General features: G+C 44.0%; 1 protein-coding gene across 1 annotated transcript in view; it reads right to left on the reverse strand.

Moving 5' to 3' along the window:
* ADHFE1 (alcohol dehydrogenase iron containing 1) overlaps nucleotides 1-27030 on the reverse strand; it is a 33617-nt gene that overhangs the window by 1974 nt on the left and 4613 nt on the right. Inside the window, exons 2-13 of the mRNA XM_047783828.1 lie at nucleotides 25557-25594; nucleotides 23688-23734; nucleotides 22039-22092; nucleotides 21433-21587; nucleotides 21093-21289; nucleotides 19475-19552; nucleotides 18141-18246; nucleotides 15102-15254; nucleotides 13177-13275; nucleotides 9833-9911; nucleotides 9567-9663; nucleotides 6955-7112 (exon numbers count right to left, since the gene is read on the reverse strand). Coding sequence (XP_047639784.1) covers nucleotides 6955-7112; nucleotides 9567-9663; nucleotides 9833-9911; nucleotides 13177-13275; nucleotides 15102-15254; nucleotides 18141-18246; nucleotides 19475-19552; nucleotides 21093-21289; nucleotides 21433-21587; nucleotides 22039-22092; nucleotides 23688-23734; nucleotides 25557-25594 — 1261 coding nt within the window. The remainder of the gene's footprint in view (nucleotides 1-6954; nucleotides 7113-9566; nucleotides 9664-9832; nucleotides 9912-13176; nucleotides 13276-15101; nucleotides 15255-18140; nucleotides 18247-19474; nucleotides 19553-21092; nucleotides 21290-21432; nucleotides 21588-22038; nucleotides 22093-23687; nucleotides 23735-25556; nucleotides 25595-27030) is intronic.

The raw sequence follows: 27030 nt of genomic DNA on the forward strand, positions 1-27030 counted from the left end.
CTTACTTCCAGATCCACCAGAACCTGTCCTGGTCACCGCTTGCTCCTGTCCTACCACAGAGGCTCCTCAGGTTTCTGTTTCCACCCCCCAGAAGTAATTCTCCCCACCCACCAGAGTGATTTTCCACATTGCAAGCCTTGCCTAGGCTCTCTGACAGCGTCCCCCTGCAGTGAGAACCAAACCATGTCCTCGGATCCCCGCCTGACCTGGTCCACTGCTCATCCCAGCTCTGACTCCTCTGCCACCCACTCATCTCACTTAGGCCCCCTGCCCCTTTGCAGTCCCGTGAAAATTCTCATCTTCATCCTGTCTCAGGCCTTGCTGCTCTGCCTGGGCTGCTTCTCCCAGACCTTTACGTGTCTGCCTCCACCTCCACTCAGAGGCCTTCTCTGACCACACGTGCTGGAGTTCTCGTTGCGCTGTCCGCGTGAAATCACCAGCCCATGGCCCAAGCTTCCTTCTCACCACTAATCATGATCTGAATGGATTTGGCTTGTTTCTAATTTACGGATTTGTTTACATGTCCATTGTCTTCCTCGCTAAGCTCCATGAGGGAGGGAAGGAAGGAACTTTATTTTCCTCATTGTAGCCTGTACAATTCATGGTATATAGTAAGACTTCAGTAAATATTTGTCAGGTAAAAGGAAGGATGAGAAGAAGGAAGGATGTATAGAAAAATTAACTTTAACTGCACCTAAATGTAAAGACCGAAATATAAGAGCTAAAACCTTAAAACTCTTAGAAAAAAATGGTAAAATATTCATTACTTTCGGTTTGGAACACCAAAATCCAGGGAGCAAAAAATAAATAAATAAATAAACTAGACTACATCAAAATTAAAAACTTTTATGCATCAAGGAATACTATCAAGAGAGTGAAAAGACAACTCACAGAATGGGAGAAATCATATATCTGATAAGGGATTAATATCCAAACTGTAAAAATAATTGCTACAACTAAATAGCAAAACCCTCCAAACAATGCAACTCAAAAACAGGCAGAGGACTTGAATAGATGTTTCTTCAGATATATCAACAGCTCATAAGCACAGGAAAAGATGTTCAGTGTCATTAGTCATTAGGAAAATGCACGTTTAAACCACGAGTTACCTCTTCACCCCTATTAGGTTGGCAGTCAAAAAATGAAAAATAGCAAATGTTGGTGAAGATGTGGAGAAATAGGAACCCACATGCATGGTTGGTGGGAATGTAAAATGATGTAGCTACTATGGAATATAGTCTGGCAGTTTGTCGAAAAGTTAAACATAGAATTACCCTGTGATCCAACAATTTTATTCCTAGGTATATGCCTAGATGAGTTGAAAGCAAGGACTAAACAGATATTTGTACACTGATATTCATAGCAGCACTCTTCACGATAGCCAAAGGGTGGAAACAACCCAAGTGTCCATCTGCAGATGAATGGATAAACAAAATGTGCCGTGTCTACACGATGAAATGTTATTCAGCCATAATAAGGATGGAAATTCAGACATGCTGAAAACATTATGTTAAGTGAAGACATTATGTAGACACAAAAGGACAAGTAGCATATGATTCTACTTATGTGAATTACCTAGAATAGGCAAATTCATAGTGACAGAAAGTACAATAGAGGTTCCCAGAGTCTGGGGGAAGGGGAGAGTGGGGAGTTATTATTTATCATTCATCAGTACAGCAGAGCTTCTGGAAATGGATAGTGATGATGGTTGTACAACATTGTAAATGTCCTCAATGGAACTGATCGGTACACTTAAAAAGGCTTAAAATAGTAAATTTTATGTCAGGTATGTTTGACCACAATTTAAAAAAAAAAGAATGAACTGAATCACTCTGTTGTACAGCAGAAATTGTCACAACATTGTAAATCAACTACACTTCAATAAAACCTAAAAAGAAAAAAAAAAAAAAGAATGTATGGATAGATGGGAGAAGGATGGGGGACGATGCTGAAGAGTATATTTGAAGCCAAGGTAAAATTTCCTTTCCCAGCATGTCTTTTAGAGACCTCAGCGAATTCTGAAACTCCATGACAAGGCAGACACTTGTTCTCAGTGATTTACAGATATGTTTGTGGTGGGTCCAGAACTGAAGTTCAGTATTTGCTGTGGTCAAAGACCGTCACATTATTCTGTTGATGATGGGAGAGACTCTTATCTGATGAACTCAAGGACCCTTAACACAGCCCTGTTCAGGAGTTCCCTGGTGGCCCAGTGGTTAAGGATCTGGTGTTGTGGCTAGTGTGGCTGGGGTCACTGCTATGGTGCAGGTTCCATCCCCAGCCCGAGAATTTCTTCATGCTGTGGGTGCGGCCAGAACAAGCAGCTCTGTTCATCTTTGATGAAGTAGTTTCTCTTTCGTGTTTCTAACCCCCAGTGACTGGTTCAATGCAGACAAGGATGTAAAGTTTGCGATATGTTCATGCACATGTCACCTATGCCATATAAGAGCTCAGAAAGCTAACCTCTCAGAATTTGGATGTGGTCCACACTGTGCTATTAATTATGGACACATAAGAGTGAACGACAGTTGATGAACATGGGCCCTGGAATAAATTCAACTACTACATTTAGCACATTTGTCAAATCCCATGTCAGCTGGCCTGTCTGCCAGGGCGTGGAAGTGCTCATTTTGGTAGACAGCGCTCCTCGGTAATGAAACGTTTTGACTTGCAGTGTAAATGTTTCTTTCCAGAGGTTTCAGAAATCCAGGCTGGAAGATTAATTTATTCTTGCCTGCTCCCGTGCAGCCTGGCTTTAGCAGTTGGAAACCTCTGTACACAGGGCTGCCATTTGCTGCCCCCAGTACAGGCTGTGGTGTTTGGTCAAAAATACTGGCCTGGTTGTTCCTTCCAGAGAAAACTGATCCCTCCTTGCTGGACATAAAAGCAGCTTTATCACATGTCCACTGCATGAAACAGGCTTTCTGGCAATGTTCTTTGCAGAAGCCAGTATATCCTGCTCGCTGCCTTAAATCCTGTAGATGCTAGTAAGTGAAGGTTCATCTGCTTGCTGCATGCCTAAAATTCTGAAGTTGCCATAGCATTCCTGTAAAATGTTCACTGCTGCCAAAAAAAACTAAACAAAAACCTGACATAGTTCTTCCACTGCAAAACAGACAAGCCTGTTTCTAAGATTCCTTCTGAAGTCCTATGACTAGTTCCCCTTCCCTGTGTGTGTATATATATATCTCACCTTGGCTTTAAAACTGAACTAGTGCCAGTTAATTAAAATTATGTTTCTCTTAATCATGAAAACATGATCAAAGGACATCCATGTTGGAGCTGCTTTATGAACACAGCTTGAGGAAATCCTGGCTTCCTACTTTATAGACATGACTTGAATTGGAAAGATTCAATTTACCTTGCATCTTTTGTGAAACTAAGAAATGAGTTTGGTCTAATTAAGGTTCTGCTGTCTGTGATTTCCCAGTATGACATGTGCACTGAGGCAGTCAGAATGATACCTAATTAACTTGCTATATTAGTGGATGGTCTCAAGTGTTAGTCTGGATCTGTTGCTGCGTGGAACAGCTTTTGAAAGAGGATGCCTAAGTGCGGTAGAATTAAAACCGTCTACACCTGTCAGTGTGTGCTGATGGCTGGAAAATGCATTGCCACCAGCAGTTAAATGGCCAATGATATCACCAGTTTCATCTGAAGATCATGAATACCATTCTTGGAGGTTGATCAACACATATTCCTGAACCCTTTCCTGGGCTAAACAAGGAGAACTTTGCAGAGGACCCCCTGGAGAGTGGACACGCTTGCTGGGACCATACTATAAGAGCCAGAGGCTAAGTCAAAATCGTGGGGACCGCTTGGTCTCTGGGGTCCCTGGATGGGCTTTTGTGGATCCTTGTCATTGGCTAAGTCCCATTAAGTCTAAGGAAACTGCTCAAACATGGCCACTGGGAGTTCCTGTCATGGCTCAGTGGTTAACAAACCCAACCAGTATCCATGAGGACGCAGGTTTGATCCCTGGCCCCACTCAGTGGGTTAAGGATCTGGCGTTGCCATGAGCTGTGGTGCAGGTTGCAGACACGGCTCAGATCCTGCGTTGCTGTGGCTGTGGTGTAGGCCGGCAGCTGCAGTTCTGATTGGACCCCAAGACTGGGAACCTCCATATGCTGAAGGTGCAGCCCTAAAAAGACGAAAGACTAAATAAATAAATAAATAAAAGTGGCCACTGTTCAGCCATTAGGCTCACATGGACAGAAGAGTTAGGAGAGGGTTGCAGGACTGTGTCAGTTAAGATGTTTCCTAGCCTGTGCTGGGTGTTACAGAAGATGGATGAGTGAAACACTCTCCTGCCTTCATGGAACTTAAAGTCTAGTAGGTTTGGATAAAGTCATTGTGATGATCATATTTTTTTGTTTAGTCCCTTGGTCTTCTAGGTTAGGACTATGGGTTAGAACCAGGGGCTCTGCTGTACTTTGAGACTCCTCTTTTTCTCGTTTGTTTATATTTTTGGATGCAACTGAATCTGACTGGGCCTGACTCTAAATCAGGGAAATTGGTGGCCCATGGGCCATGTTTGGTTTGTAGAGAAATCAGAGAATTCAACACAGACATCCCAACTGCTGCTTTTTCTTAAAAATTGCAAGTTCTGCCAACATGGGGACACGAATTTATGCTTGTGATAATAAATTGCGGCTGAAAAGCTGCTCACCTAATGAAATGGGTCGTGTGCTTTCCAGTTCACCAAAGTCCCCTCCACTCCCTCGTGCCTTGAATTGCTTTGTGCATTGCTTTTATCTACCTGGCTCTTGTGGTCAGCTAAGTCTGTAAATCCAGCCCATATAAATATTATCTTACCTGAATGGTGAGGCCTTCAACAATCTGAGCACTTGCTAAGTGAGGATGAAGCCAGTTTGAGGCTCTTGCTTAACTGGGGTGGGCTCCGGGAGGAGCAGTGCCATTTGTGGTAAGTAGGATGCTGTGTGAGTGGATATTCCAGCTGCTAACTCTGGTCCGGTGTCAGGGATAGATACATGAATGTCATAACTTTGGGCAGGAGTGCCTTATCCTCACCCTCAGAGTGTTTTTAAATTTTTATTTATTTATTTATTTTTGTCTTTTTTCTTTTCTAGGGCCGCACCCTCTGCATGTGGAGGTTCCCAGGCTAGGGGTTGAATCAAAGCTTCAGCCTCCTGCCTATGCCAGAGCAATGTGGGATCCAAGCCATGTATGTGACCTACACCACAGCTCATGGCAACGCTAGATCCTTAACCCACTGAGCGAGGCCAGGGATTGAACTCGCAACCTCATAATTCCTAGTCGGATTTGTTAACCACTGAGCCATGACGGGAACTCCCAGAGTGTTTTTTTAAATTGAAGTATAGTTGACTTATAATATTGTGTAAGTTTCATGGGGAGTAGCAGTGTGATTGTTATAAGTACATATATTGCAGAATCATTTATCATTTCCATTATAGTTTATTACAAGATATTGAATATAACTCTCTGTGCTATATACAGTGAGTTCTTATTGCTTTCGGTTTTTTTTTTTTGCTTTTTAGGGCCGCATATGCAGCCTATGGAGGTTCCCAGGCTAGGAGTCTAATCGGAGCTACAGCTGCTGGCCTACACCACAGCCACAGCAACGCCAGATCTAAACCATGTCTGTGACCTACACCATAGCTCACAGCAACATAGGATCCTTAACCCACTGAGTGAGGCCAGGGATCGAACCCACAACGTCATGGTTCCCAGTCAGATTTGCTTCTGCTGCGCCATGATGGGAACTCCTTGCTTATCTGTTTTATATATAGTGGTTTGTATCTGTTAATCCCACACTCCTAATTTATCCCTCTCCCCATTCCCTTTCCTCTTTGGTAACTGTAAGTTTGTTTTCTACGTCTGTGAGTCCCTTTCTGTTTTGCATATAGATTCATTTGTATTGTTTTTTAAACTCCAGATATAAGTGATATCATATGTTAATTGTCTTTGTATGACTTACTTCACTTAGTATGATAAACTCTAGGTCCATCCACATTGCAGAAAATGGCAATATTTCATTCTTTTTGTGGCTGAGTAATATTTAATTGTATATATACCACATCTTCTTAAGCCAGTCATCTGTTGATGGGTACTTGGGTTGTTTCCATGTCTTGGCTGTTGTGAATAGTGCTGCTCTGAACATTGGGGTGCATGTATCTTTCTGAATTAGAGTTTTCATCTTTTCCATATATCCTCATACTGTTTAAGTGATCCTTGCCTTTCCCCCTTTGGACAGGAGGACTGAGTGAACCTGGTGTCATCTCACAGCCCTGAGCTCTCTATTTTATGGTGAATTGCAGTGAGCAGGGCCTTGACCTGTTAGGCTCTGGGGCTATGACACAAGAGTGTCTGATCCTAAATGAAGGAGAGACCCAAGGGGGATAATCCCTCTTCATGAGAAGCTGGAGGGGAAACTTTACATCTGTGATGATCCCACCATATACAGGAGAACTGCTTGCTTCAGATTCTTTAGGAACATATAAATAAATGTAAGAAGATTCAAAGTGACACAGATATGTATACATATGAATAAAGTATACAATCTCCCAAGTATGTTTAAAAAGTGATTTTGCAATCATCTTAAAGGGCCATGTCTATTCTTCACAAAATAGAATTTGTAACTCCTTATAATGGAAAATAATATTAGTGGCCCTTTTGGGACAGCTCCTCATAGTTTGATAGGGGGCTTTTAAAAGAGCAGAAATGAAGAAAAGGGAAATTCTGCAACATTCCAGATAAAGATGGTTGTTTTTGCCTTTAATTTTTATAAAGGATCCTTTCATTATATCACCAAAGCTTCACATAAGCCACACTTTAATGGAAGAATGTAAAGGCAAAGGAAGAGGAAGGGGGGATCTGGGTTTTCATATGCCCCCTAAGATGCCCCAAATGGGCCATGTCTCCCCTGGAGCTTTGTGTGTCTTGTGGGGGGTGCAGTTGGGCTGCATCTCTTACCTGGGGCAGTGTCCCTTTCACTAAGGCGGGGATGTCGGCCTTGGAGTAACCAAGGGCAGCTAGGCCATCGTCCACATCCAGATCAAATAAGAATTTTCGCAAAGTGTCTGCCAAAATGGGCCCAGCATCTGGGGTCCTGGCTGTGCGGGTGTCGGCTCCTGGAAGACACAGAGCACCGACTGTAGAGAGGGAGAGGGAATCTGGCCCTGGGTGTGACTCTGGTTAGCTGAAAACATAACCTACTGCCAGCTCCCTTGCCCCAAGGACAAGGGCACCCTGTGGCTCCACGTGGGGGCGGTCCAGCAGTCAGCCCCGCGGAAGGGAAGGGCAGGAGGAGCCGCTAACTTGGCTCTCACCTTCCCACGGGGGTGGGAAGGGAGGAACAGAGCCAGGAAAAGAGGCACAGGAAGGAGACCAAGAAAGAAGGCTGGTGTCTGGACGGGAGGAGTGAGCATCTGGAGGAGAAAATACAGCTTATGTAACTTTGAAGGCTGGGAATTTGCTGACACCTAGAGGTCTGCACATTCATGTCCTCTCTCACAGCAACAGCTTAGGGAGACAAACCCTTTGCAAACACTCATGAGACAAGAATCTTCGGAAGCCCCCCAAGCCCACATTAACTGCCAGAAAGAAGGAAACGATAAAAATGGATTAGGTGTGGCCAGGGAAGGAAATATTTCCTCTTTATAGATACAAAACCTTTTTTTTTTTAAATTCTGTTGCCAAATGTATATAGGTTCCTCTAAATACATGTTAAAGAACCTGTCAGGCGGAATTAAGAATATGGAGACTCAGAAAGCAGTGTTTACTATGGAGATAACGATGATGGTGAATAAGGAAGAAGGTTGCCAAGGGCTGGAGATTTGTAAGGGCAGAATTTGTTCATAATCACTGATTAATACACAAAATCATGGAGACTTCAGTGTGGAAGAGCCCGGGGGTCCTGCCTTCAGGTAGGTGGCAGTGAAAGCTCCCAGACGAAACTGATTCCAGATCTTTAGCACCCCTGCCCCCATCTGTTCTAGGTGGACACGTTCATTGCCAGAAAGTGCAGCAATCTGTAAACAGAAGGCAGCATTATTTATTTATTAACCAAAATGCCTCCCATTGTCCAAGTCCACTTCCTCTGTATTGGTCAAAAAGAGACGAGAATGTCCGGTTCACCCCCATACTGAAGTATATTGTTACATCAGTTTTAACCTTTCTGTTCTCTGACAGAACTGTTTAAGTAATCCAGGAAAAGGTATAAATAGAACCAGGTCCGGAGCTTGTTGGGAGAGCAGCTAGATGGAAGGTAGAGCCGACCTGACAAGACCAGGCTGTATTACACAATGGCCGCTCGGATACCGATTCGGTGGAGAGGTGACACGCTATACGGGGTTTATGAGGTTTTGATGTTCCTGGGATTGTGGCCATAAAACATACCATCCAAACCTCCAGGTTTTCCTGTGAAGTGTTTTAGAAAAAAAGAGAGGTAGGAAAGAGAGAATACATTGCTCTAAATCTAAGATTACACGAGGAATCAAAATACTTAATGGCTAAATGTGGAATGACATTAACTAAGATTTCCCGTGTAAGAGGAAACAACTGCATGGGTTTTGTCTGACAGAGGCATTGCCTTCTCAGTTTTGTTGGTTGCCTGGAAAGTTAGGTTTTGGTTCTGGAAGATGTTCCCAGTTAACATATGCCCAGCCTAGTATCTGGGCTCTGCCTATTTATGCTGTTTCCTATTTACCAAGGGTCTGAGTTTCAGCTTAGGGCTGACCAATGTTCCCCAGTCTGAAAGGGAAAAGATCCCTGGAAAAGTTGGCACCACGTTTCAGGCAGTCATGTGCGGGGAAATCAAGGCCTGGCCTTCTTTCAGTAACACCTAGTGTGAGAAGTGGAGGTGAGGCGAGACGCTCGGAAGGATGTCTGTGGTTGTTCCGACCTTCTTGGAAATAATCCCTCCAACGGCTGGTGCTAGAAGAGCATAAATCGGTTTTCTTTTTAGCTTTTCCTTTTCTACCCTAAACACAAGTAGGGGAATAGATTTTTTAAAAGTGAGTCGAATACTCAAGGTTACTTAAAAGAGTTCTTGTATTAGAAAAATACTAATATTTTACTTAACACTAAAGTGATCTTAAATGTCATTGCATTTGTAAGATTCAAAAGGCACCGTGGGCATCTTATTATTGACATTATTTATTCTGTAGAACAGCAAACAAATATGTCTTTGGGGAACTCTTTATAAAGTTTCTGGTTATTTAAAGTTCTCTATAATTGGAAATTTATTGTTACTTCCTAGTTTGGATTCATTTTATTTCCTGTTAAAACAAAAACCATAGCATTAATAGTATATAAAGAGTTTCACTTGCCTTGAGGATGAAAACAGTGGAAATACTCTTACTCTAAACTTAAGCAATATTTGGTTCCATTTCATCGTTAATAGACTCTTAGAAACATAAAATTACAGAATTTTAGTGCTAGATAGGAATTGGGCAGGTCACTGACATTTTAAATTATCTCAAAGCAGTGTTTCTTGGTATTATCCTTTATGGCTGATCTTCAGAAACAATCCTAGGAAACGCTCCACGTATGTGGGTCAGAGATTTATGAGCAGTGGTTCATACCTAGTATTCCTGCTGTCTCCAGGTGTCGCTCAGGTGACATCTGTGCCGTGAACGTGAATACTGCTGGGGAGGTGAGTACCACAGAGAGGCCATGAGGCTGGAGGGAAATGGAACATGGTGAGTGATGGGGCAAAGCTGGTCTTCAGCCTCCATGGTCTAGATATTAAATTACTTTAGCCGGTACTCCAAGCAGTGAAGAATTGACAAATACATTTATGGCAATTGCAAGGAATCTAAGACTAAATTAAAAGAATTTATGGTTTTACCACCAGTGGGTGATCCACGTTATAATCCTTTGCTCTATATGTCTTCACTAAGCCCGAAATTGGGTAAGACATTCCATGGCTAGAAAAGAAAGACAGTCCTTAGGTTGACATACAGATATGAAAAATCAAGTTAACAGTACAGAAGTACTCACAGGGGAGAGCCCTTCACAGTCTCTTGACAATATTATTAACCCACCAACTTAGACATTCTGTTTCCTTTGATTCCTGTGAGGATATGTTGTTATGCAGTTGATATTTGGTGTCTTCATTGACAAAACCTCTGAAATGTTCAAATTCAAATGCTCATAGAATTGTATGCCATCAAAAATTATCGATACAGAAGTTGCTCCCCAGGCATACCAGTTAACCTTACGACTGTGAAGAAATCAAGAATTCACTCTGCAGTTTCTTTGATAGGCTTCAGGGTAAGCATTTTCTATCTTGCTCTGCACTCCTCTGGCTTTGGCAATTGTTTGTTCACAAATTGAGGGTGTCGGTGGGAGTTTTATGAGCCAAGATGTACTGCATTAGACATGCAAGTCTGATCTGCCAGTGTCTTGCCGATGATTGATAGATCCTTTTAAATGCTATGTACTAAGGGGAGTTGAATCACATGTGATTATTCTAGCCTGAAAGCTATTAAGAAAAGGCACCATGGTTTTTATGTGTGGGGATTTTTTGGTTTGTTTTAATGTGAAAACACTTTATATCCTTTCGAATTCTTAGTGAACAAACAGGACAATATAACAGTTTGTTGGATGACCCAGAAAACACATATTGTGAGAAGTTACTATGTTTACAATTAGTATATTGAAAATGAAGCACTTTACAATGGTAAAATGGTCTGTAAGTCTGTTAATGTGGGTTATTCAATGACTTTTTTATTTACTAAAAGATTTACATTTCATAGGAAGATGAAGTATTTTGGTGAACTGTATGAAAAAAAAGGTGCTGGAGTTCCTGCAGTGGAAACGAATCCGACTAGGAACCATGAGGTTGCAGTTTCAATCCCTGGCCTGCTCAGTGGGTTAAGGATCTGGCGTTGCCGTGAGCTGTGGTGTAGGTCGCAGATGCAGCTTAGATCTGGCATTGCTGTGGCTGTGGGGTAAGCCAGCAGCTGTAGCTTTGATTAGACCCCTAGCCTGGGAATCTCCATATGCTGAGGGAGCGGCCCTTTAAAAAAATTAAAAAATTAAAAAAGGTGCCCCTTGCTTGTCATCAGATTAGAATCTAGGGAGTTCCTGTTGTGGCACAGTGGAAACGAATCTGAATAGTAACCATGAGGTTGCAGGTTCGATTCCTGGCCTCGATTGGTGGGTTAAGGATCCTGTGTTGCTGTGGCTGTGGTGTAGGCCGGCCCCTAGCCTGGGAACCTCCATATGCTGCAGGTACGGCCCTAAATTAAAAGAAAAAAAAAAAAAGATTAGAAGCTATCTGTTCTCTGAGTCTCTAAATACTTGGGAACATGCTTACCTGTTTTTGGCTGCATAGTATTCAGAAAATTATTGCTTGGTGTGCTTCCCACTTTCTTTTAATAGTTATGTATATTCTTTGTTAAAAAAAAAAGGAAAATTGATCCATAATCCTACTTCCTCAAGATAGCCATTGCAGACTACTTCTTTCTAATCTTCTTACACGTATCTTTAATTTATAATCATGTTTTAAACACTACTTTTGTTACTCAACATTCTTTAGAAACATTTCCCCATATCATTTTCTATTCTTCTAAAATGTTATTTTTAATAGACATGTTATTCTTCAAGTACTGAACTTCAGTTACCATTCCCAAAATGCTGGGAATTTAGATTATCCCTAAATTTTTCCATTATAAATAACATTTGGGTGAATATCCTCATAAGGAAATTCTCTGGTCATATCGTGATTATTTCTTTAGGCTACATTCCTAGAAGTAAAATTGGTGGGTCAAAGGGTGTAAACCTTTTTCAAGCTCTGGGTAGATTTCACCCACTTGCTTCTTAGAAAGGTGATGCCAATCTGTTCTCTCAGCAGCAGAGCTTGAGGGTGACCATTTCACCACTGGCTCCCAGCAAAGGCCAATTCTTAATTTTCCCTGGTTTTCAATTTTAAGGCAACATACCAATGAAGTTCTGATTAAACATATTCATTCTGGACTATTGACAAATACTCCAACCTTTCTCTTTTTGAGAGAGACTGGGAGAAAAAAATCATGCATTTGACGTTTAAAAAAAAAATCCACGCCACATGGCATGGATGTGGAGAAATCAGAACCTGTATCCACTGTTGGTGAGAATAAAATGATGCAGCTCTTGTGGAAAACAGCCTGCAGTTCCTTAAAACTTAACATAGGGCTACCATATGACCTGGCAATTCCATTCCTAGTATATACTCGATAGAAATGAAAACTATGTCTACAGAAAAACTTGTACATGATTATTTATAGCAGCATTATTCATAATAGCCAAAAAGTGGAAACAATCCAAATGTCCATCGTTTGATGAATGGATAAATAAAATGTGGTATATCTTGGAGTTCCCATTGTGGCTGAGCAGGTTACAAACCTGATTGGTATCCATGAGAATGTGGGCTTGATCCCTGGCCTCACTCAGTGGGTTAAGGATCTGGCATGGCTGTGAGCTGTGCTGTAGGTCACAGACGTGGCTTGGATCCCGTGTTGCTGTGGCTGTGGTGTAGCCCAGCAGCTGAAGCTCCAGTTTGACCCTTAGTCTGGGATCTTCCACATGTTGCAGGTGTGTCCCTAAAAAGCAAAAAAAAAAAAAAAAGTGGTATATCTATTCCATGCAATGGAATTTTACTTGGCAATAAAAAGGAAAGAAGTACTGATACATGCATGGATGAACCATGGAAACATTATGTTAAGTTAAAGAAACCAGACACAGAAGATCGCATGATATATGATTTGATCTATATGAAATGTCTGGAATGGGCAAATCCATAGAGACAAAAAATGGATTAGTAGTTGTTTAAGTCTGGAGGGTATACGAGAATTGGTGGGTCACAGCTAAGGGGTATGGGATTTCTTTTTAAGGTGATAAAATGTTCTAAATTGGTTGTGGTAATGGTACCACAACTTTGTGAATATACTAAAAGCCAGTGACTTGTAAATTTTAAGTGGGTGAATCATACAGTGTGAATAATATCTCAATAAAACTGTTACCAAAAAGAAAAAAAAAATCTGTGGTCCAATAAACTGCATTTGAATTAAGAAAATTCTGGGACCCTAAGTTAAATTTCTTCTTTCTATAGCATATTTAAAATCTTACTACATGTCCTAAGTTATAAATACTAAAAAAAATTCAAGGGCAATAGCTTAGGTGAAGAAAGAAAATTTCAGATTTGCTCACCAGAGATGAACACCAGCATTTCCAAAGCCAATGCCAGCAAAAGCACTTGCCAAGTGCATATTAGACCTTGCTTCAACATCATCAGGATTTCTGACAGCCCTGTGGATGATAAAAATACCTGACAGTGACATCAACACTGGCATTTCCTACTGAATCAAGAGCCGCCTTAGGGAAAGATCTGGGCAAAAGAAATGCTACTCCATAGGAAGAAAAATTAGGCAAGTTATTCAAATGACACCTTGTCTTCCAGACGAAAACCGAAGGGAAACTATTTTCTCATCAACAGACTGAGCAAAGGCATAATAAATATGCTGTCAGGCTGCTCATGTGATAAAAGTGCAGGGAAGAAAGCGCTGAACCTTGGGCCATGAAAGCTGCTCTAGAAAAGGGCCCTGAGACTCATTCTTCTTCTTCACTTGTCAATGACCTTGACTGCGGCTGTGAGTGGGCTTAGAGTAAACACTAGGCAGAATGTGTGGGGCCCAGGCTGGTTCCCTGAAGTGAGCCTCTGTCGCCTGAGGCCACCTGCAGGCCAAATGAGCTGCCCAGCCATCTTTCTTTCCGTGACACCACCCGAAATGGGAACCACTGGAGACCTCTCTTGGTATCTGTGGAAACGGCAAGTGTTATTATTATTATTTTTATTTCCCCAATACATTATTTTTTTTTTCTACTGTACAACATGATGCATGTGTTGTTTTAATGTTTATTACTATGGAAGTGGGATGTTATTGTAGGACAGGCCTTCACTTGCTCTGTATGTCCCCAGTGCCACTTTGGAAAAGCAAATTCTCAAAGGCCCCTTTCAGATGCAGCTCAGCCTTCCTGCTCACAGGCTTGGAAGCCCTGCCCCAGGAAGAAGCCAGAAACGGCCAAGGGAACCACCTCCCACGTGGTTTTCTGTGATTCTGGAGTCAGGGCTCCTGCTATGAAATAGAAGTGTCAGGCTTTTTCCTCCTTTCATCTGGAATAGTTAGGTGTTTGTGTCTCCTTCTCTTTCCAATGTTAGTTCCTTATACCTTGAATAACAAGATGAAAAAGCAGAGGATGGAGTTTCAGCCCTTCCTCTGCCCCTTTTGCCCCTTCACCTCCTACTGCTGCTTTGCCACTCCTGTGTCCCCATCACACATGCTCGCTACCCATTATCTGCATCCGCTTCTACCCAGGCAAGTGCTCTCTGATGGGTTCTGAGAGCTGGATGGTGTCCCTCCCCCAGCTCTGTGACAAAACGGGGTCCAAGTCCCTTCTCCTGTGTAGCTTCCTGCTCTGCTCTGGGCCAGAGGCGGCACCATGCTCTTTCCCTCTGCTGTGTATACATACGAAGGTGAGTTCGACTTTGCATTACATCTTAACGTCTTAGGAATAAGCTCTCATCTCTGAGTATGTCTTTGCTCCCTCAAGTGCCTGTTTGGCTATTTCATGCATAGGTCTTTCTAAACCTTTTAGGAAGCTGTTTATATCTTCCAGGACAGACAACTCTACACATTTGTTCTTTAAATAGAGTTCACATGAGTTTGCTCACAGGTAGGTCCCGTGTGCCTTTGGAAGGGCCTGATAGGCACGGCCAACATCTGTCTCGTGGTTCTCATTTCTGCCCTTGGTAGCCAGATCTCAAAGGATGTCTCCCCCTCCCCAGCTTCGGTTTTGAGGCTTTGATGCATAAGCCTTCTACTTGCGTCCTTCATTAATTAGGGGCTGCTCTGTTCCCCTCTCCGCCTTCGTCTTTTTGGACGAAGGATTCGGTTTCCCCCTGTCCTCACCGGGCTCCGTCCAGGGTTAGCTGGTCTCTCGTGCTTCTGTGGCTACAGCAACTGACCTTTTGGTGAACAGGCTTGCTCAGGACGTTTCAGGATCTGGGGCTACATTTCACCTGAGGGTGCAGAGTGACTTTGCTGTCTTGCCTCTGTCCCCTCTGGGTGACGTACCTCTTCAGATACTTGGCAACGATCCTCAGCGCGTGGACTGCCCAGATGTCGCTGATGGGGTTGCTGCCCTGGTAGGCTGGCCGAGCGATGGGGCTGGAAGGGCAGGGGCTCCGCATGTGGTAGGGGAGGGCCGTGTAGGACTCCAGGGCGTGGCTGACGAGGAATATTTAAAATACACAGTTGAAAGCATCCTCTTCCTCCTTGCCACCATTCATATCACAGACTGTCTCAGAATGCTCGGACTAACTCTGGATGTGCTTTGTATTACTGATTATCACAGTACATCTCACTAATCAGCCTCCTGTCCATGACGGTCATGGCTCATTATAGAAATCAACACAGTGAAGCTGACATTAACAGCACTAGTGTGTTTTTTTTTGTTTTTGTTTTTTGGTCTTTTTTCGCCTTTTCTAGGGCCGCTCCCCTGGCATATGGAGGTTCCCAGGCTAGGGGTCTAATCGGAGCTGTAGCTGTCGGCCTAGGCCAGAGCCACAGCAACGCGGGATCCGAGCCGCGTCTGCAACCTACACCACAGCTCAGGGCAACACCGGATCCTTAACCCACTGAGCAAGGGCAGGGACCGAACCCGCAACCTCATGGTTCCTAGTCGGATTCGTTAACCACTGCGCCACGACGGGAACTCCAGCACTAGTACTTTTGACCAGTATGTGTAAGATGTACATATGGTCCCTTTCTATTGCCAGTACATCTCTATGATGTTGAATTTTTATTATTACTAGTATTATTACTGTTTGCTTTTTAGGGCCACATCCACTGCATATGGAGGTTCCCAGGCTAGGAGATGACTAGGAGCTGTAGCTGTCGGCCGCCGCCACAGCCACAGCAATGCCAGGTCCAAGACGCGACTGCGACCCACACCACAGCTCACGTCAACACCGGATCCTTAACCCACCGAGTGAGGCCAGGGATCGAACCGGCAACCTCATGGCTCCTAGTTGGATTTGTTTCCACTGTGCCATGACGAGAACTCCCTGATTATGACTTACAACCAGAAACATACCACTGAGGGGGACAGAAATGAGTCTTCTAGATGGCATCCGTTCTTCCTGTTGACAAGTCCTATGGATGCTGATTTATGATCAGAAGGTCCATGGAACCCTCACAAGGGGAACTGTTTCTGAGGTTGAATACATGGGTATGACCATCTTCAGGACAGGCCGCTGGGCCTCGGGCAGACTCCTAGGGCATGTGTTCTGTGCTCAGTCCTTGGAAGGGCCACTGCCATCACTCTCCTTTCTCCTGAGCCCACTGCCCCCGTTGATTTATGGCGAAGTATTTGGGTCTGTGAGCCATTCACTTAAAGGTGACTGCTTTGTTCTATTATATGTTTATTATGCAGCTCACGGCTAAGGAGGGTAATCTTATTTCCAAGTTATCAGGGGGCAGCTCTTCAAAATACTGATGACACTGGCCAGGATGGTGTTGGACACACTTCCCTCCAGTTTCTTGGTGGGCAGTGTAATGTGGTGGGAGAAGCAGACCGTGGACTTGGGTCAGCGTGGACGTGAACCCTGACTCTGCTGCCTCCTGCTTGTGTGAACTTCGTTCAGCAGGTATTAACTGAGGACCTCTGGTGGGACAGCCCCTGGGCCAAGGAGCAGGGACAGAGATGTAAGATGGCCCTGTCTTTGCCACGTCCATGGCACAGTGAGAAGCCGGGCATGTGGAGAGCAGTGTCTCAGGAGCAATGCAGAGGCCCCCAGGGGGAAAAGAACAAAGGACAGGGGTTATGGAAGAGCTGGTGGGGGGATCAGAGGCTCCACAAAGGATGGATTGCTGCAGCGGAACTGAAAGATGAGCTCTCCAAGCTGAGTGCTCTGATATTCCAGGGCCAAAGGAATCTGGCCTTCGGACAATAGGTGTGGAAAGGCAGTGGTAGGTCATGGGGTGTGTGTGTGTGTGTGTGTGTGCGTGCACGCGTGTGTGTGATGGTCATGCTGCATTCTGGAAGCTTGTGGAGGCCAGTATGGAGGCAGACAGAACTGCGGGATGGGAGCAGGGAGACTGATGAGCCGACCGCTGCCCCAGTCCAGGCAAGAGCTGGGGCCGGCCCGAGAGGAGGGAGCAGACTGGCGAGATTCAGGCAGGATCAGAGAGGCTCTGTGGCTGGGTGTGGACACGAGACAAGGGAGAAGTTCACACCTCATCCTGCTGCTCACAAGTAAGGGACTCGGGAGGAGAAGCTGTTGAGGTGGGGGATTGAGAGAATCATCAGATTTCATCAACTTTGAGATGCCATGCATTATAAGATGCACCATTAAAAAAAAAAAACTACCACTGAGGAAGAAAACCATCACGCCACACCACAGAGATCCAGATACGCCCTGATTTCAGAGATGTTAAAATGTGAAAAAATGTGCATATGCAAATGGTTGAAATGGGGTCTTTTGGGACCAGCTGAATGTGACGCCCCCGTGGGTCCCCGTGAGGCCACTGGAACCCAGGGCCCAGAACTCAGGAGTGAGGCCTGTGGCAGAAACAGTGACAAGAGTGCCACCAGCATGTGGCAGCCAAAGCCTAGGGAGCACGTGGCGTGACTGGGCAAGCTGCTAAACATCTCCTGCCCAGTTTTCTTCTCTGTGTGGCACAGAGCCAGTGAAGTGATGATGTGTGTAACGTGCCGGCTGTGGGCCCATCCAGCCCAGGATGTGGGTGCCCCCTTCCCTGCCCCCTTCCTGTGGCTGCAGCCCTGGGTGTCCCTGGCCAGAGCAGCAGAGGCAGTGCTGTGGGTCTGAGATGCTGCCTGCCTGCTGCAGCTGCCCCTTTCGCTATGTCCCCATGACCACAGCTGTGGCTGGGCCAGTCCAGCCCGAGCAGCAGGTTTGTGGGCTCGCCCGGGACCCCGCCTCATCTCTACAGCTTCAGCACTGTCATCCAGGAAAGGGGATACGGACAGGCAGAGCCAGGGCTAGTGTGGAGAGCCAATCAGTGAGTGCTTAGCAGGTGCTTTCAGCAGTAAAATACTGTCCATCGACCTGAGGACCAAAAGGGCCCCTCCAGGGTGGCACGGGTACCTACCAGAGCACATCGAAGCCGCTGTTGGCCACCACCCTGTCAGGCATGTGCCGTGTGTGCAGAGGATCGATCAGGCCCAGGGTGGGTTTGATGGCTCGCGAAGCAATGCCTAAGACAGGGGTTTTCAACAGAGGCTATAGGTGTGACACAACTTTTAAAAAATAAAAAACTTAAGGCTAACAGATTATCCTCCTATAATGCAAATATGAGATAAGATTCATTCTCATATAGGGAGGCGGCAAGGAGCAGCGAGGAGAGATTCAGAGGCAGGAGCATGGGTTTTTCGGTGGAGCCGAAGCTCCCTGCAGGTTAGAAGAGCTCCTATACCCAGCTCTTCCCAGCTCCAGGTTGAGTGATGTCATTGGCTACCATGGGGTATTTACACTAAGCAAACACTATAAATCAGGGCCTGTTTACCCATTAAATTCTAGAGAGCTGGTTTACTAGCATACCACTGTCGGGCCCTTGCTTTGTGACTTACTGTGTGTCTTTGGTAAGTCCCTGGGCCTCTCTGAGTTCTCTATAAGATTAGACTCTAATAACACAGGCCCTCCATCCCTCCCAGAGCTGTTATAAGATTACATTAGATTATATGATGGGAACGTCTTAAAAAAATGGAAGGTGGAATTTAAGTGTGGGTTATTACTGTCATTAACAATGTCAAAGGATAAAATAATTTAATTTAAAAAGAGAAGTTACTATAAACATGCAGTTCAATGCCCATTTACTCCACTGCAAAGGATATGGAACCAGACTCAAGGATGGGGACCTTTCTCCCACGTTGGCTAAGAGTCGGAAAAGGTGGCAGGATGAAGATGACCAAGCAGAATTGTGGTTACTTGGGAATGGGGCTGGAGGGATTCACTGGGCAGGAGCAACAGGGAATTTTCTCGAGTGGTGGGAATGTCCTGTACCTTGACTGGGGTGGTGGGAACATGTGTGTGGATCTTTGTCAAAACTCGTCAAACCAGACTCTTAAGATGTTTATGTTTTAAAAACCTGTATCTCAATGAAATTACATTAGAATGTAAAAAAGATGTCTGAGGAAGGGAATAACCATTTACTGTGGATATACAGTCACTAATTGGGCAGAAAAATGGCCAATCGAGAGTCATGGCATTTCAGTACACTTCCATAGGTAATTCTCAAAAACAAGTTTATTAGACTGCTTCATATTTTTATATGTACTTGGGGAAAGAAAGAAAATGTGTCTATGTACATATCCTTTCCTTAACTCCATAGCTCCTTGAATTTTAAAGATCAGGATTAAAGAAAAGGGAGTAGAGTGGAAAGGTAAGAGAGAGAATAAAAAAAAAATGTATGGACAAAGTTCTTACCAGTTTTTACTTTCAAGTGTTCATAGTCAAAAACGGCAACTCCGGTAGTTTCACTCCCAGTTCCTGAGGTAGTTGGGACTTGAACAGAAAAATATTACTTTTAATAAACACCTAAGTAAAGGTCAGTGGAGATACTTAATTCAGCCTTAGGAAATCAGGAGCAGAGAGAGGAAAGCTTTGTTGCCTCTGTTTGCTCGCCTGATGTCTGTATTTGTATGAACATTCCTGTGTGCTTAACATGCATGACTATTTCCGCATAACATGTAATAGGTCTGATGCCTGTGTTGGCTTTACTGTGCCGCATCTGTGTTGAACATGTATGTGTGAGATGGCAGTGTCTGCATTAATATGCATGCCTGTTTAGCATGTATGATGTCTGTGTCTGTGTTAACATGCATGTAAATCTAACATGTATGTATCCTTGAATATGCATGCGTGGTGCCTGTGTCTGTGTCAGCATGTATGTCTGAGGTCTGTTTTGGTGCAGATGTGTGTATGCCTAACATGGATGTCCGATGTCCGTGTCTGTTACACACGTGTGTTTAACACGCATGATGATGTCTGTTTCTGTAAAACAGGGAGGCGCTCTGGGGACCTCGGGCTCCTCTAGCACCAGATCATAAGCGGCGGCAGCCAGACCTTCAGAGACAGGCTTTGGCTTCCCTGGTGAGGGAACTCCTGTTTGCCGTCCCTAAAAGACATCTTTATTCCCTCTTGGCAGCAAGCACAGTAACGGCCTGCCTTTGCTGGGCTCCACGGTTTTGTGGTTCTGTCAAGTTTCTAAACTTTACTAATCACCTCTCTGTGTGATGCTGACACAGTTTCACCAGAGGGTTCCATTTGCCAGACATCAATTATGCTGCTCCCTGCTGATTGCTTGTTCACGTCAAAGCAGTTCATCTGCCATCTACCCACTCCTGTCCCATCACGAGGCCCATTCACGATGCGGGCAGGGAGGACGGGGACAAGACTTTAAACTGGTATTTTCCAGTTTGTACACTTTGGCTATAAGACTTTAAATGGGGATACGCTGACAGCCATAAAATGGGAGAGCTGAAAAGCCGAAACGATCCCAAGGTCTGTGTGGACGGACACTGATCCTGGTGTGTGTCTGTGCCCTGGGGCAGCCATAGAACAGATGTTGCCCGGACTGGTGAGGCCGTGCTGGCCACATGTCCCAGGGCCGAGACAAAGCCCCAGGTCAGCTGAGGAGCTGTTATGTGGAAGAGAGGGTTGAATCAATACCAGAAAAACAATAGCAAAGGTTCCCCTTTAATTCCACAGCGGCTGGCAAAGTGGGGCAAACAGAGAGGGGCTCAGAAGCCAAACCTGCCGACAGAGGGACGAAAGAACACGTAAACCATGATCCTCCCTCCTCCACCTGGTGATCCCCAAAACTTAATTCTGCAAACTTTCCTGCCGTTGACCCAAATTCTCTCTGTCTGTGCAATAATGAAGACCAGAATTTTACACACGAATGAACTGCTATCGGTTTTCATCTCCAAACAAGGTTCTACACTGAAATGAAGAAATCAGAAAGCTTTGGAAACATCCTAAAATTACTGGCTTGCATCTCTCCTAAGGCCTTTTGCCACGTGCAAAATAAAAGTGTCTTTACCTGCAATCAGAGGCTTCAGAGGCACAGTCACTGGCTTCCCCTTCCCAATGGGGGCACTGACATAGTCTAGGAACTCAGAGTGGGGGCTGGACGCATACAGATTAGCGGCTTTACAGGTGTCCATGGTGGAGCCGCCCCCCACGGCCACGTAGGCATCAAATGCTCCCTTTTTGGCAAATTCAATAGCTTCCATGAAGCTTGGAGAGGGAAAACACAAGCCATTATGTCAGGTTTTTCACAAATACATTGCCAGGCCATTAAATAGGGCCTAGGGCAAGTCTCAGTCAACAAGTGTTAGGTGTTGGCTTTCACTTAAAAGTAAATAACAATAAAAGAATACCTTCTCTGGGTGGGTTCCACCCTCACGTTATCATAAACCTTGAAGTTTATGCCATTCTTCACTAGGGAATCCATGACTGTCTGTACAGGAGGGAGTTGGGAGAGGTTCTTGTCTGTCATCAAACAAACATTTGTAGCACCCATGTTTTGGAGATCCTACAATAACAAAAATAATTTTTAAGTTAGGTTTGATTGCACTAGCGATGTAATAGACACTTCTGGCAAACTTAACACTGAGCCCCAAACAAAGGACTCAACTGCTGTCACTAGGTACTTGTTTTAAAAAATACATGTAACAGGAGTTCCCGTCGTGGCACAGTGGTTAACGAATCCGACTAGGAACCATGAGGTTGCGGGTTCGGTCCCTGCCCTTGCTCAGTGGGTTAGCGATCCGGCGTTGCCGTGAGCTGTGGTGTAGGTTGCAGACGCTGCTCGGATCCCGAGTTGCTGTGGCTCTGGCGTAGGCCAGTGGCTACAGCTCCGATTAGACCCCTAGCCTGGGAATCTCCATATGCCACGGAAGCGGCCCAAAGAAATAGCAAAAAAAAAAAAAAAAAAAAAATACATGTAACATTTATAGAAGACTATAGAAATCTTAAATACTTGCCATGCCCACTTCCTTTGTAACTCCTGCTCCATATCTAATATTTGAAACAGCCATCTGAAAAAAAAAACAGAAAAGTGAGGTGATGGTCATTTCATTTCTAAAACCCTGAAATGGTTCCTCATTGTCTACAGAACTTAGTATATATTCCCCAGCCTGGCCTTCTAGTCAGCCCCTCTGGCCTCACACTCATCAGACTTCTTAAAGCGAATGTTGGCTCCAGTTACATTGGAATTATTTATCTTTTCCCAAACACATCATAAACTCTCAATTGTTCCCACAGCTTGAAATGCCTGCCTCTACTTGCCTCCACACCTAAATGAACTCTCGAATATTTTCTTTTCCAACTTAAATGTTGTTGTCTTTGAATAGTTCGCCCCTTCATTCACTCATCCAACCATTCATTTGTGCAGCCACCCTTGCATGTCTGTATCCATCTGTCTATCCAGCCATCCATCCTCCCGTTCATCCTTCTATCCTTCCTCCCATTCACCAACGCTGCAGAGTGTCTGCTGTGTTCCAGGCATCTGCTAGGCCCTGGTAATACAACTATGAATAAGAAGAGCTTTTTTTCCCCGCTTTTTAGGGCCACCGGAGGCACATGGAGGTTCCCAGGCTAGGGGTTGAATCGGAGCTACAGTTGCTGGCCTACACCACAGCCACAGCAACGTGGGATCTGAGCCATGTCTGTGACCTACACCATAGCTCATGGCAGTGCCAGATCCTTCACCCACTGAGCAAGGCCGGGGATTGAACCTGCATCCTCATGGATACTAGTCGGGTTCATTACTGCTCAGCCACAATGGGAACTTCCTTTCTTCTTTTTTTTGGGGGGGGGGGTTGTATAATAACTCTTAGTCCAATTAAAAACAAAACAAAACAATGTGACCATCTGGATTTCTGTCTGTCTTGAATAATGGGGCAGCACCGGGCCTGCATCCCAGTGTGGCAGCCATCCTCTGGGCTGAGTATAGCCTGCACCCTGCAGACGGGCCTGCGCTGCCAGTGAACCAGCACCGTCCTTACCCAGCCTGCTCTTGGAATGATTAACTCTCAGGCTTTTGGTCACATTTTAATTTATGACTCCTCAAGTAGGAGGAGACGGATTTAAACAAAAATTATGTAATTATAGTGTGATAAAAATTCACCAGAATTAATCATTCCTTTATTCTTGCTTCAACAGATTACTTGGAGCTCTTGTGGGATTGTTATAATTACAAAACCAAAGAAGATTTATCACACAACATGTGAGTTGGAGGGAAAGTTTGTAGAACTGGGAATTTGCCCTATTTTAATGGTTATTTGCCCTATTTGATTTATTTATTTTATGGCCATACTCATGCCATATGTTCCCAGGGCAGGGACTGAATCCGAGCTGCAGCTGCAACCATCACCGCAGCCAGAACCTTTAGCTCGTTGTGCCTGGCTGTGGATTGAACCCACACCTCAACAGTTATTACTCATGTTATTGGAAGGTTTATAGTCCATTGTCCTAAAAAGGTTCTTTGCTAAGTAGATGCTGATCAAATAATGAGACTAGAGAACATCAATTAATAACGGATTTCAGATGAGATAATAATGCATTAGGAAAATACTCTGGTTGTATTTTTTCAAATCATTCATAAAAGAAAGAAGGAATGGATTAAATCTACCTCAAAGGCATAATCTGTTGTTTTCCCAGAAGGTGAAAATCCAGGAGCTAGAAATGTAAAAATTAGCATCAGAGTAAGCCTCAAAAACAAAGCAAACATATTGTTATTTGATAATAAGCTGATATTCCAGCAATGAACATAAACATGTTCCTTGAAACCTTATCTAAGATATATTGTTCAGGTTTCATTGTTGCCTATCAGATCAAAATTTAAACCTGCATCTAAAGGGAATATAATGCTAACTTGATGAGGATTGTGTGATAATAAAGTTATTTAAAATTTTTCTCTGTTGAAATTAAAATATACTTTTGAAAACAAAATGTGTAAAAATCTGCTAGGAAAAAAAATTCTCTAGAGCTCGATTATTGTAGAGAACAACTATTAGTAAATTTATTGATGAGTCTTGCTTACATTTCTCATAGCAACTGTGATCATTTGTTTAAGATTTTTTCCCCCCAGGTTATTTATCACAGCAAGATATTTGTATTTCTCAAGCTTATACATACAGAGTTTTCTTTGGAAAATTTAATAAAAAATTTTTATTTCTTTGCAAAGTATCAGATTTAGTTATGGCAAATATGAATTTCTGGCATATTGGAATAACAAAAGGGCTCTCCTTAATGGATTTTATCTTTGTTTGGATAATCTTATTTCTATCAGTCTTGGCCAGTCATATGATTGGAGAAAAGTCTATAGAAAAATTTTCACTACCATTTTTTTTTTTTTAAGATTAAAGAGACCACAACCAGATACCAGTCTACCTTTGATAGAGGGCAGAGGTCATAATTCAAATTTCTTTGATCCCTATAGGCTTTAAAGAAAATCTGTTACTCCTCTTACAAAAGTTTATGAAAAGATGTCAACTGGATCCTAGAAAACAATGAGATTATCTTTCTCTAAATTATTAATTTTATTGCCCCTGGATAGGAAAAAATACTGATTCTTTGTTGAAACCAATTAAGAATTGCAGCAGATCAGCTGAAGAAGAAATTCTGCTTGTGTCCATGAGGGTCTACAAGGAAGAGCCTGCTTGATGGATGGCTGTTAATGACAGGGAGGTCCCTTGGCTGGTCCTGAAGGATGAGTCTCTCTCTCCTTGTATTTGAGGACAAGCCCTCAGCCAGTTACTCCATCTCTTGTATAGGGCAGCAGGCTTCACTGTGGGCTTCTGTTTAGGATCCTGTCTGTATAGGCCCCTTTTTTTTCATCTCTTAGCACTGTTCGGACTTGACCTGTTCTTCTAAGAGGTGAAATCAGTTTTTGTGTCGGTATAATTCATGTGACATTCTGAGGACAGTTTGAAGCAGCAGTGACCTTCCTGCTGCTCTGTGGACAATGGAGTTGGTGAGGATTGAGATGTTTGTAGGAACTGAAAAAAGTTCTTTCATTTTTAATTATTAAGAAATAGAGTATTATTTTAAAAATTGATTTGTTTCCTCCTAGGGACCACATTGTTTTTTAGATGCTTTCTTTTTTGTGACGTATTAGGACCTTTCAAAGACTTCATCTTGATTGTGTTCGATAAACAATCCTAAAGTCCTGTTTGTGTCACCATTTTTAGCTTTTGCAAATAACTCTATTAAAAGTAGAAAGACATTATAAATAGCATTAAATATAGAAACAGCATTAAATAATTCTACTCGAAGTAGAAAGACAGTATAAACACTAAACATATATTCGAGCCAAACACATAACCAGTAGCATCCATTCAGCTGATGTAGTATATTAGTTACCAATTTTAAGTGAAAGGGCAACCATTTTTCTCAGTCTTCCCTTCACAGGCCTTGATTTTCTTGCTTTACACTTTGCCCACAGGTATTGCCAACAGTGGAAACAGAAATTGTGGCTAAACACAAAATGTATTATTACCTTGGGAATAAGTATGAGAATGACTTGGACACTGGCATCTAGGGAAACAGAAAAAAAAAAAAAGTGTAGAGCGAAACCGGAAAACCAAAAGATAAGCAGCGTAAATGTAACTTACATTGCATCCTAGTCCTAAAATGCTATCAAAGTAGTAGCTACTGGTGAACATCGAACGATAGAAAAAGGCAGAAATCACCACGCACAAAAGCTGACTGAGCGTTTTTTCAATTTTTTAGGGCCATTCCTTCACCAATTATTCAAGCACTAGTTAATGCCCGCGGGAGCAGAGATGAGCAGTGTTGGGGGTACCCTAAGTTGAAGATGGGGTCTCAGCTCTTAACTAGGTTAAGGGCTTTGGCCAAATTGCCCCCTTGTTAACTAACCCCCCTCCCCGCCCCCGCCCCGAGCTTTCCTTGTGTTTACCCGTTAACTTCACAGATTTTAGTTTTCTTTCAAACAGGCTCTCGGCTGGGGCCTTCGGAAGCCCTCGTGGGCCTGCAGGTCTCCCTGGTCACCACCCCGGATCTCTGTCCCTTCTCCGCGCTGTCCCCTCCTCGGCCCCACCCTCCATGTCCCCCTGAATTGCTCTCACACCTGTCACCTTCTTACCAGATGCTCACCTCGGCTCATTTCTCACCGCCCCTCTACAGATTTTCCACGTCCTCCTCTTTGCTAGACCTTACCCCCCTTGCCTTCCGCATCCCTTCCCGTCCTGTCGCCTCCTATTTCTGGGACAGTCCCTTCTCCCGCTTCTCCTTCTGCTGCGCGCTATGGATTGTGCCTCCCTGAAGGGTTTATGTTTCTATCGACTGCCCAGGGGACCCTGTCCTAATAGGTCCGGTGGGCACCTGCCCCCTTCAAATCTGGAATGAAGACGTCGTAGAGGGACACGAGAGACGGAAAGTAAAGCGTTAAATTCAAGGATGGTCAAGATCTCAAAAATTGTGAATTAGGTGAAACCGGCGTGGGCCGGGTGAGCGCCAAGGCGAGGCGAGGCTGCCATCTGGTGGGCGCGGCCGGAAACGCCACATGTGAGGCTTCCCTGGAGCTGCCCAGCTTGAAAACTCAGGCGGGCGAGGCCCCGCTTGTCCCTTACAAGGCATTACTTTTAAGGTCTTTCCCTACTTTGTGCCTCCCAGGACAAGACAAGAGATTTAAAGGTAAGGAAAAATGCAAACTCCGAAGCTTACCAACGCGAAAGACCTTGGGAGCACAAGCTTCCTTCCGCTACCCTCTTCTCTTTTTATTATATATTTTTCAAGCTTTCAGGCCACCTCAGTTCCTCATTTCTACCCCTTATTTGTGATTTGAAACCCATCCCCTCTACCCTTCTTGGGACCTCCCTCTGTCCTGTGTGTCCTAGTCTTCCCCTTCACTTGATTCTTGTCCTATTTAAGAGTTTCATGCTTAGAAAACTCTCAGCCCCTTGTCTCCTCTGGCTTGTTCACCCTCTGGTTCTCTCCTCCTTGCCTCCACT

Source organism: Phacochoerus africanus, chromosome 6, assembly GCF_016906955.1.
Source record: "Phacochoerus africanus isolate WHEZ1 chromosome 6, ROS_Pafr_v1, whole genome shotgun sequence".
In the NCBI taxonomy this organism is placed as follows: Eukaryota; Metazoa; Chordata; class Mammalia; order Artiodactyla; family Suidae; genus Phacochoerus; species Phacochoerus africanus.